At 52.0% G+C, this 11,360-nt stretch overlaps 1 protein-coding gene across 1 annotated transcript; it reads right to left on the reverse strand.

Moving 5' to 3' along the window:
- Window positions 1-4,453: 4,453 nt before the first annotated feature.
- LOC127587862 (vacuolar protein sorting-associated protein 26C-like) lies at window positions 4,454-7,463 on the reverse strand. Its single transcript, XM_052046330.1, has 8 exons — window positions 7,274-7,463; window positions 6,703-6,846; window positions 6,240-6,389; window positions 6,030-6,110; window positions 5,875-5,949; window positions 5,647-5,797; window positions 5,227-5,379; window positions 4,454-4,585 (listed from the first exon to the last, which is right to left on the reverse strand). Exons 1-8 carry the CDS (start codon window positions 7,328-7,330, stop codon window positions 4,503-4,505), a joined length of 894 nt encoding a protein of 297 aa, XP_051902290.1. The 5' UTR covers window positions 7,331-7,463; the 3' UTR covers window positions 4,454-4,502.
- Window positions 7,464-11,360: the final 3,897 nt, after the last annotated feature.

An 11,360-nucleotide genomic window follows, 5' to 3' on the forward strand; every position in this document is an offset into this window, starting at 1 on the left:
ATATTGCGGCACCCAGTCCCCAGTCCCAGTGCCGTTTTTCTCAAAACCGACCCTGAAGAGAAAGATCGGTGACGAGAAAAAGCCAATTTGAAGAAACATGGGAGATGGAATGTTTTGTTGAGCACAGGGGGGCACCCCGACATGCCTTTGAACGCGCAGAAAAAGTTGCGGTGCTCCAAGAAATCAGACATCATGACTCAACTGGACATTAAGGGAGTATGCAAAGAAAGGACTGGGTCAGCAATCTTCGCGTTCTGAAGAACCGCGAATGTTATGGACTGTTATTAATAAAGGTTTAGAAGACTGGATGAGCTGTACTTTTTTTTTTTTTAAATACGCTAACCACTTATATATAGAATCGTTGACCACTATCGCCGTGGGATTGAAAGAACTAAAATGAGCCCATCAAAGCAATTACGGTACTCCGCATAAATGTGACTTTTCCTATTGTTTTTTTTTCTTCCCCCCCCTCTAGAATTGACCTTGGACTCTCAGTCACATTCAATGAGGAAATTCTGAGTGTCAGCAAAACTGTGTTTTTGCCTCACAAACCCTCAGCCCCATTGAGATTTTTGACGTTTCAGTCATCAGTCGTCAGGCGTCGTCAAAATCGATGACGTCGTCCGACGCGTGAAATTGCGTCCAAGCCACCTCGAGATGGAGGCCGAAATTTTCCCGAAGGAAGTCATCCTGGAGCTGGTGAAAGCCAGCTTTGAGCAGATCTCGGCGGCCCAGTGGGCTCTCCTCGTGGCGGGAACCCCCGACTCGGAGACCAAGGCCATCATCGCCGACACCATCGGCGACGTGATCCAGAGGATCTCCTCCGACGTGGTGAGGCACCTGCTGCCCGCCATCACCGATCACCTGCGAGGACAAGAGTCTCAGACGCCGGTCAGGATCGGTGGAAAAGAAGGACTGGGAATCTGTTCTCGGGTAGGAATCGAGAAAAAAAAAAGACATGGTCGTTTCTTTGCAAAGTCTGCCAGGTCGTACAAACGGATTCAACAGAAGGAAAATTGATTTAAAATCGGAAAAAATGCAAGCTCACCCTTAATGTCGGCACCGTCATTTTCCAGCACACTCTTGACATCTGTTTTGAAACACTTCTGACACTCAATCGGTGTGAGTGTCAATTTAAATAGGATCGTTGGAGATAGGCACTCAGAAATAACGACAAGACACTTCTTGCTACCAACAATAGGCACTTTATTGGTCCCACACAGAAATGATAACACAGTCCAAACAAGTTGAATGAAGCTAAAGATGATATACTCTTACCGTATGCCAGTAGGATGGAGAGCCAACATCCTCAGCAGAGTGAGCTTCAATACGAGCTGGGCGTCCGTACGCTACCCGCAGCAGACTCTGCTAAAGGAGCATCGCTCCCCTCCTTTTATCCTCTAAAGTGTGTGCATCGGGAGGGGTGAGTGGCCATTCTCACCTCCCCCTACGCCACACTGTTGTGTAACCAAGTGGCATTCCACGAGAACATCTTGCCTTGTTCGCTCTTTTGCAAACAAGTTTCGACAATTCAGGAACATAGCAAAGCAAACTATGAAGTCGCTTAGGCAAGTAAGTTATGCAGCGAGTTCAAGAGTTTATCTCACTTGCAATCATTTCAAAGCGAGTTCAAGAGTTTCTCACTTGCAATCATTTCAAAGCGAGTTCAAGAGTTTATCTCACTTGCAATCATTCCAAAGCGAGTTCAAGAGTTTATCTCACTTGCAATCATTCCAAAGCGAGTTCAAGAGTTTATCACTTGCAATCATTCCAAAGCGAGTTCAAGAGTTTATCTCACTTGCAATCATTTAAAAGCGAGTTCAAGAGTATCTCACTTGCAATCATTCCAAAGCGAGTTCAAGATTTTATCTCACTTGCAATCATTTCAAAGCGAGTTCAAGATTTTATCTCACTTGCAATCATTTCAAAGCGAGTTCAAGAGTTTCTCACTTGCAATCATTTAAAAGCGAGTTCAAGAGTTTATCTCACTTGAATTCATTCAAAAGCGAGTTCAAGAGTTTATCTCTGAGAAGATATACATTGATTAAAGAAAACATCACAAAATATCTTAATATACCAACATCGTTTGAGCTGAAAGTTTTAATTTCAGACCAAAGTTCCAAGTGCGCCTCCCCTTTGGAAAACGGCATCCATCCAGGATGGGACCTCCGCAGACCAGTTTAATGCGGTGTACGGCCGCATCGGCTGTCGCGTTTTTTTTCTTCGGGGCGTTCGGGGGACATGAACGGCTAAATTTTCAGAGCATGGTGAACACGCCCAATTATACAAGCGGTACATTGCCGACTTTGCATTGCAGAAACATCATGATCAGATCTAAAATACAAAAAAAATCACTAATACGACTTGCCGCCACTTTAGGTGATTAAGGCCATCGACCGGTGCAGTCCGAAGCTGAGCGAGTGCCTGACCGAGACCTTTGCGGCCGCCCTGGACCTCCCGCCGCAGAAGTACGAGGGCGCGGGGGAGCTCACCACTCTGGTGGAGTCGGAGGTGAAGCACCGGGTGACGTCGGCCTTGTCCGTGGCCCGGAACACCAGCGAGTGGCCGTCGGACCCTACCCTCTTCATCCGGGGCACCATGTCCAGCGTGGGCAACCTGGCCTCCATCTTCCGCAAAGCGGTGGAGTATCTGAGGCAGGTGTTCGCTCGGGCCCGCACGCCGTGCGTGGTGCTGTGCGGGCGCTCCGCCTTGAAGGCCGGCGACATGACGGACGCCGTGAGCGGGATCCTACTCAAGTGGTCCGGTGCCAGTCGGGGCGAAAAAGTCAAGGAAAAGCCCATCGACGTCGAGACGGTGAGCCAACGCTCGGAGCACTTGTACGTGGCGACCGAGAGCCTCGAGTCGGGGCTCACGCAAAGCGCTCAGCTGACTGCGTTGGACATCACCAGAAGCATCATCCAGGAGCCCTTCGGCGGCTCCGGAGACCGCGCGGAAAGGCTGACGCGCTTCAACCTCAACCTGAAGCTCATCTCCAACAAAGTCAAGAATTTCTTTAACTCGCAGGAGACGGCCGGCGAGCGCGGCAGCCTGGCCATGCGCAAGACGCGCTTCTTTAAGTTTGCGCGCATGCAGTTTGCCCGCATGCTGGGAGGACTCAAGCGCGCCTTCAAGAACCAAGAGGGCTGTCTGGTGTGCCTCAAGGTGGAGCAGCAAAGGTCCCCGAGAGGGGACTCCAAAGGCACCTTCAGGTCCAGCACTTTGCACGTCAGGCCGTCGCAGCATCCCAAGCTGGAGTTCGAGGCCATCCAAGAGATGGTGGCCAAGCTGTTCGAAGACCTCAGCAAGCTGGAACCGGAAGCCCGCGCCGCCAAAATCCAGCGCTACATGGACGAGAAGCTGCGGAGCTTCTCTCAGGATCTCACCTCTCGCCTGTACGAGTACATCATGTCCTGTCAGAGCGAAGTGTACGAGGTGCCCTCCAGCCGCTCCAACACGCCTTTCGTGGACTCGGTGCTGTGGGGCCGGCGGGGGAAGAAGAACTGGGACGGCGGGCAGAAGTTCTCCCCCGAGGTCCTGTACGCCATGACGGAGGACGCGGCCTGGAGGTTCCTGCAGCACCTGCTCCTCTGGCTGGAGACGGAGGACGGCGAGACGTACGCCGACGAAGTGTCGGGCGCCGTCGGCGAGATCAACCAGCTGGTGGTCACGGCGCTCAACACGGGCGACGAGCCGGAAGACGAGTTCTCCGAAAGGAGCTCGGACGAGGCGGCCAAGGACGACGGGCGGAGATTTTCCTCAAACGTCCGCGAAAGCCGCGCCAGGACCTCGGCCTCTTCCGACTCGGAACCCCTGTCCTTGAAGGACTTGAGCGAGGTCTTGGCCTTCACGCTGGCAACGCAGCTGGGCCAGCGCCTGCCCAGGAAGTGCAAGCGCTCCCTGAAGCCCGACGCCCTGATGCTGGTGGTGCAGCACCTGTCGTCCAGGGCGCTGCAGGAGATCGGCCCGGGCCACGTGGACGACATCGAGACGCTGGCCAACGTGGAGGAGGTCATCGTACCCGTGGTGAAAAATCTGCTGGCCGAGTTCGGCACGCCCGATAAACTGGTGGAGGCCGTGACGTTGGACGAGGCGTCTTTTGACGACGTGGTCGTGAAGCATCTCACGCTGCAACTCAAAGCCCCCCGGGATGGGCCCCCCAGCCGCTTGTCATCCATCATGTGCTGCTATCCATGTCGCTGATCCCCCCGCCCCATCGGGCGTATCGCTCGGGTAGATCGCGTGACCCGACCGCCACCAACTGCGACATCCGGCGCCCGGGTTCCGAACCGAAGGTGCCGGATGAATCTTGGGACTGGCTCAGCTACAGACAGGGACTCCGTTGGGAGCTGGAGTTGCCCCGCTCGCCTTTTCCGACATGTAGCGATACAGTGGCGCTGCGGTGACCTCGACGGGGCAAAACGACACTTTTGGGTGGAATAAAAAGAATCAAACCTTGATTCTTCCAACTCTTTTATTCACCCGTACGCCGACTCCTCCGGACTCTAGACCCTGCACAGCTTCAGAGGGAAGTTCTCGCTGATCAGGTGGTCGTCGTGGAGCACGATGACGACGTTGACTTCAAACTCTGCGAGGAAAACGCGCGTCTTAGCTCATCGTATGAACCCGCGAGATAACCCGGCGTCATGATGAACGCTTGCGACGTGATCGCATGGATTTTTTATTTTTAATTCTTCTCTCTTGTATTTCCATATGTAAGTGGAGTAGCTACTCCACCCCAGGGGTGGGCAAAGTGCAGCCCACCGAGTTATTTACATAATCAAGAGTTGTGTCATATTTTGTGCATTCATTTATGTGGTGAAAATATGTATTCGTTTTTGTTATTAATTGATGTGAAAACTAGAAAACTGGGCGAGGCACATCCACCACTAGGTGGCCGCTGATACTGGAGCCTCCGTACCCGTGAGTGTCAAAGGTGATGCGGGTCATGGGGTTGAATGATGTTTAAAAAAAATAATTCTAATAAATAGGACGCATGATGTGCAACTCAAGCTAGGTGGTGAGTCAGCGCCACTGCCAGTGTTTTTCGTACTCGTATATCTGTGAATAAATTACCTGCCAATCCTTTGCTTTTGTTTCATTTTCTCTCCGCTTTTTGCTCAGAAACATGCGTTTTTGGCAAGCGCATGAATGCGGGGGGACCTCTACTTTGAAAACGGCGGGCAGGGGAATGAGTCGCATGTCAAAATGCGAAAAAGGTCTACTGACCCACTTTGAAGTTGGTGGTCTCCAGGGTGGGACAGGTGAAGAGCCTGGGGAACACCATGTAGATGGGAACGGGCAGCCCGCGGCACACGTCGCCCTCGCCGATCTGGATGTTCTGGATCTCGGTGGCGTCTCGGGCGTAGCCTTCGGCGCAGCCTGGACAAGACATTCGCGACGGGCGTCTCCAAATTAAAAAAAAAAAAAATAACTCACAAAATACTGAACGTTGAACATTTTTATTTGATTGCTTTGTAGTATTGGCGCCTTTCTCCTAATGTCAGAAATTAATTAGTGGGGGCGGGTTTCGGTCCCTCGGACCTCTTGTTGATTCGTCCATCCGCGAGATGGCGTTCTTCCAGTTTACTGACAAAAAAATAAAACATTCCAATGAAACTAAAAAGAACGTAGCAAAAAGGTCCTTACCACAGGTCTCCACTCGAATCAGCTGGAGCTCGATGCTCTTGACGGCAACGTCGGAACTCTCCACCACCACCTCGCCGGTCAGCGGGCGGCTTACGGCGCAGGTGGTGTTGTCCAGGTGGCCTCGGATGAAAAACCTCGGCAGCAAACTCCGCTGAGGACCGAGACGAGGCGTGAGTGATTGCGTTGGAGTCTCGACGGCAATTCAATCAAAAGGTTTTTGGGCGCCACCTCGCGGAGGTTCTGCAGGGTGTCGGGGGTGATGGTGAAGTTGACCGGGTTGGTGCCGACGTTTACTTTCTGGGGCTAAAAGATGGTTAGAAATAAAACTTTAGAGATAACCAGCGTGCTCATGGAACAACTCGAGTTGAGTGCGTTTTCCCAACCTGACAGTGCACGATGAACTCGCAGGTCCTGCTGAGGTCTTTGGCCAGCAGGGAGCGCTTCAAGTCACAGCGGAGAGTGTACTGCATGCAACCACCAACATTTGGGCTACGTTAGAATTAATACGAAGGACTATTATGGACTAATGTAGAGAAACGGCGAGAAGCGAGGCAGACGGGAAAACGGCCCACGTGCTTGTGTTGTGCGCTAACCTGGATGTTGATGAAGACCCCGTGGTAGGTCTCGTACAGAGCTTTGTTGCCTTTGGCATTGAGGGGTAACTCGAAAGGGATCTCGGTCTTGCCTCCTGGGATCTTGCCGGCCTTGGCCACCTCAACGTTGCAGCTGATCAGCGAGATGGGCTGCAGAAGCAACGTCAAATGCAGTCAGTTGAACTTGCAATCAAATCGAGTGAGCGATGATTAAAATCGTTCAACTTTAGAGTACATGACCGACGTCTGTGGACGTCCACTTCTGTGCCTTTCTGTGACTCTCTGTTGAGTGTGTTGCAACTGTAAAAAAGTTTCACAGTAGGGACTGGAAAAGTCACAGAAAGGCAAACAAGTGGAGATCCTTGAGCTCCAGTGCCCTAACAAAGACAGTACGACAAGAAATGCGAGGTCGGTATTTTCTGACCTCAGCTCTATGAACATTATTGATCTCTTTTCGACTTACCTTGACTGAGTTGTAGAAGGCCTCAAAGACACCCACGCTCTTGGAGCTCAGCTGCAGGTTGACCAGGCCCTCCATGCTCAGGGAGATTCCATGATGCTGCATCGCCTCCTTGCATGACAGCACGATAATGCCGGCGACAGACTCCTGCCACGATGAGAGACAAACACCGTACCTACTGCTTGTGTCACTTGTGAAGACAGAATCCGATCGATTACTGATTAGGAGTCTCAAATTAATAAAGGGGTACACGTGTATTATATACAAAAGAAGAACTTTATAGATAGATAGATGGATAGCTAGCTAGCTAGCTAGCTATAGATTAGATAGATAGATAGATAGATAGATAGATAGATAGATAGATAGATAGATAGATAGATAGATAGATAGATAGATAGATAGATAGATAGATAGATAGAAATACACACACGTGCGCAGGTTCTGGGAGGAAAAAGCTCGTTTGAGTGTGAAGAAAAGTAAATGAGGCGCAAGTCATGAGATAAGGAGGAAGCGCCTCCTCCTCAGTCAAACTTAGCATAGCCCATTAGCATCACTTCACGATCCACGTACTTACACCCTCATGATAAACTTTGTTGGCCCTTTTTAGTCGTATGTCCAACGTGACGCTCATCTCCGGTCGTCACACGCCAACCCAGTTGTTAGAGGGTAAAAATTTCATGCTGAAGAACTTGACTTGTTCGGCGTTTTTGGTTAGTTAGATAGCTTACGTGCTTACTTCCGGGATATAAACGGAAACGAGGCAAGTCTCCCAGAGACTTTTCAGGTGACGTTTTCAACGTAAAGGAATTTTAATCTCATTTATGATAGTGGGCGCTATTTGCATCTTGTTTCCGAACCATTCTACCTGATAATAATTATGCTATGTTGTCTTTTGAAAGGGAGAAGATTTTCTCAACAAATAGAGAAAAAAATTGTTTTTGTACTTTTATTTTGAAATGCGTTATTTAGTTACCTTACAAGCATTAGATTTTTTTTGTTACAATAAATCAATATACAGTATATGCATACATATCCATACATACATACACATCTTAAGTGGCTAAATGAATATTTTCGAAATTCACGTTAAAATTGACTCATATTACAATTTAACCCCCGAAATAAGTCCCTTTATGTTGTCATAATTTTACAAGAAACAGAGCAATTTTCTTTGATAAGCCCCCTCCTCTAAAAAAACATGAATTTATTGCAACTTTGTGACTTTTCTTTTAAATGGGCAACTTTCTTGTTTTGTTGGCATTTAGTGGTACACATGGGAGTTCTGTAAATTGCCGTAAGGATGACGAGAGAGGGGTCCTTGGAGGGGGGGGGGGGGGGACAAAAAAACCCTGAGAAACGCTGGAAAAAGTTTATCGTGAGTATTTCTTTCGTGTAACACAATACTTTAAAAAGTATGATGTAGATCAAAACTCATAAGAGAGGTGACATGTTTCTCCTAAATTAGTAGTTGAGGAAACACAAGAGGACTACAACGCAGGAAGTAAAGTCTTACACGATGTGACGTCACCACTGGTCATGGGCGACCACAGCCAGACGTCGCGAGTTCGCCAGTGACGTCACCTTTTGTACAAAGATCAAGGCCGACACTTCACCGGGGGGGCAATTTGACGGAACCACTAGTGTTTGCGTGAGTTTGTATAGATGGTTCTGCGCAGTCTAAATGTAGTGGACCCAAATAAGTGACGTCACTTTCCTGCCGACCGAAGCGACCCCGAGATGGAGCCGGATCGTTTACTCAAGGTGGATGCCATTCTAGAGCTGGTCAAGTCCCGCTTCAATCTCATCTCCGCGGCCCAGTGGGCTTTGCTGGTGGCCGGAACTCCGGATTCGGAGACCAAGGCCGTTTTGGCCGATACCATCAGCGACGTGATCCAGAGGATCTCCTCCGAGGTGGTGCGGCAACTGCAGCCCGCCATCAGCGAGCACCTGCGAGGACACGCGTCTCAGGCTCAGGTCCGTACAGATACTAGCCTATAAAAGACTGGTCAAAGTAGTCAACTCCCCAGTACTTAGTAAGGAATGTTTCTGTATTCAAGTGCAAGTAAATATACTTCTATGAAGAAAATGGCTTAGTCTGATCTGTACAAAAGTAAAATGACCGCTCAAAGTTGCTAAAGGTTTGATAAAAACCAGTCCTCAGTTCCCTTCTAGAGCACAAATAAGTTGTGTCAGTTCCAGAGTTGAAAATTCTACCTAGAATACAGAAACAAAGTAAGCGTACTCCGCAACATGACGACAATGGGTGGAAAAACTCACACGACCTTTCTCTATTTTTGGGGGTGTCGTTTCTTCATTTGTGGAAGTTGAAAAAGGGGGCGGGGCTTTCTAAACAAAGGCGTAGAACGTTTTCAAATGGAGGGAGTACGACTAAAAAAAATGGCCCGAATGAGAGACGCCTGAAAAATTTACTGACCGTCACGACTCCCCCCCCCCACTGCAGGTGAGCAATGCCATCGACCGGTGCAGTCCGAAGCTGAGCGAGTGCCTGACCGAGACCTTTGCGGCCGCCCTGGACCTCCCGCCGCAGAATTACGAGGGCGCCGGGGAGCTCACCACACTGGTGGAGTCGGAGGTGAAGCACCGGGTGACGTCGGCCTTGTCCGTGGCCCGGAGCGCCGCCGAGTGGCCGTCGGACCCCGTCCTCTTCATCCGCAGCACCATGTCCAGCGTGGGCAACCTGGCCTCCATCTTCCGCAAAGCGGTGGAGTATCTGAGGCAGGTGTTCGCCCGGGCCCGCACGCCGTGCGTGGTGCTGTGCGGGCGCTCCGCCTTGAAGGCCGGCGACATGACGGACGCCGTCAGCGGGATCCTACTGAAGTGGTCCCGCGCTAGCCAGGGCGAAAAACCCAAGGAAAAGCCCGTCGACGTCGAGACGGTGAGCCAACGCTCGGAGCACTTGTACGTGGCGACCGAGAGCCTCGACTCGGGGCTCACGCAAAGCGCTCAGCTGACTGCGTTGGACATCACCAGAAGCATCATCCAGGAGCCCTTCCGCGGCTCCGGGGACCGCGTGGAAAGCCGCCTGACGCGCTTCCATCTCAACCTGAAGCTCATCTCCAACAAAGTCAAGAATTTCTTCAAGTCGCTGGAGACGGCCAGCCCGGACGGCCACAACATACTGCGCAGGTTCCGCTTCTTCAAGTTTGCGCGCTTGCAGTTCGCCCGCATGCTGGGAGGACTCAAACGCGCCTTCAAAAACCAAGAGGCCTGTCTGGTGTCCCTGCGGCCGGACTACCCCAAGTCCCCCAAAGACAGCAAAGGGGGGGGCGCTTTCCGATCCAGCACTTTACACGTCAGGCCGTCGCAGAATCCCGCGTTTGAGTTCGAGGCCATCCAGGACCGGGTGGCCAAGATGTTCGACGACCTGAGCCAGATGGAGCCGGAGGTCCGCGAGGCCAAAATCAAGCGCTACATGGACGAGAAGCTCCGGGGCTTCTCCCAAGAGCTCTCCTCTCGCCTGTACGAGTACCTCATGTCCTGTCAGAGCGAAGTGTACGAGGTGCCCTCCAGCCGCTCCAACACGCCTTTCATGGACTCGGTGCTGTGGGGCCGGCGGGGGAAGAAGAACTGGGACGGCGGGCAGAAGTTCTCCCCCGAGGTCCTGTACGCCATGACGGAGGACGCGGCCTGGAGGTTCCTGCAGCAGCTGCTCCTCTGGATGGAGACGGAGGACGGCGAGACGTACGCCGACGAAGTCTCCGGTGCCGTCAGCGAGATCAACCAGCTGGTGGTCACCGCCCTCAACTCCGACGAAGACCAGGAAGAGCCGCCGAGGAGCCAGCGAGTGAGCGAGAAGACGCTTCCCAAAGACGGAGGGAGAATCCAGAAGAGCGCCCCGGCGGCTTCCGACTCGCCGCCCTCGGCGCACACGGCCGCCCCGGGGCCGTCCGCCAATCTTTCTCCCAGGTGGGATCGCACGGCGTCCTTCAACGTGAAGCTGACCCGCCTCCTGGCCTCGGCGCTGGCCACGCAGCTGGGCCAGCGCCTGCCTCGGAAGTGCAAGCGCTCTCTGAAGATGGACGCGCTGATGCTGGTCGTGGATCATCTGTCGTGCAGGGCCGCTGAGGAGATCGGCCCGCATCACATGGACAACATCGAGACCATGGAGAACCTGGAGGAGGTGATCACGCCCGTCGTCAAGAAGCTCCTGGCCCACTTCGGCTCGCCGAGCAAACTGGTGGAGGCCGTGACGTTGGACGAGGCGTCTTTCGACGACGCCGTCTTCAAGCACCTCCTGACCCAACTCACCGCCGTCAGGGAACAGCCCAAAGTCAGCAAGGGCCTCGGCTTCTTCTCGTCCGTGGCCAAGCTGTGCTCTCGCTCCACGTGACCCCCGCATTCCTCGCCGTCTTTCAGGAGTCGCTCCCCAACAGTCCCCCACAGCGCACGTGTACATAGTGTGGATGCTTTTCTCATGCAAGCCGACCCCCACCCATTTGTTTTGAGATGACGAGGCATCGCGGGCGACTTCCGTTTTAGTATTTGCTCTGCGTTGCGAGCGTGAACGTTTATTCAAATGGGGGAAAATTGATTGGACGGACGCATCGAATCGAGTGCTCGGCCGCGGAATGGTTTCAGCTTGTAAGTCGAGGTAGCGCTGTCAACACATGTATCATGTACTTTTTTTCCTGATCCGTATC

This window comes from Hippocampus zosterae, chromosome 16, assembly GCF_025434085.1.
Source record: "Hippocampus zosterae strain Florida chromosome 16, ASM2543408v3, whole genome shotgun sequence".
In the NCBI taxonomy this organism is placed as follows: domain Eukaryota; kingdom Metazoa; phylum Chordata; class Actinopteri; order Syngnathiformes; family Syngnathidae; genus Hippocampus; species Hippocampus zosterae.

Bases quoted from the DNA above. Each gene is read 5' to 3' on its own strand.
- LOC127587862 (XM_052046330.1), bottom strand. From the start codon at position 7,330: ATGAGCGTCACGTTGGACATACGACTAAAAAGGGCCAACAAAGTTTAT. The intron at 6,847-7,273 runs GTAAGTACGTGG...TCATCGTGGCAG, and splicing joins ACAAAGTTTATCATGAGGGT to GAGTCTGTCGCCGGCATTAT. The intron at 5,950-6,029 runs GTTGGGAAAACG...ACCATCTTTTAG, and splicing joins AGTTCATCGTGCACTGTCAG to CCCCAGAAAGTAAACGTCGG.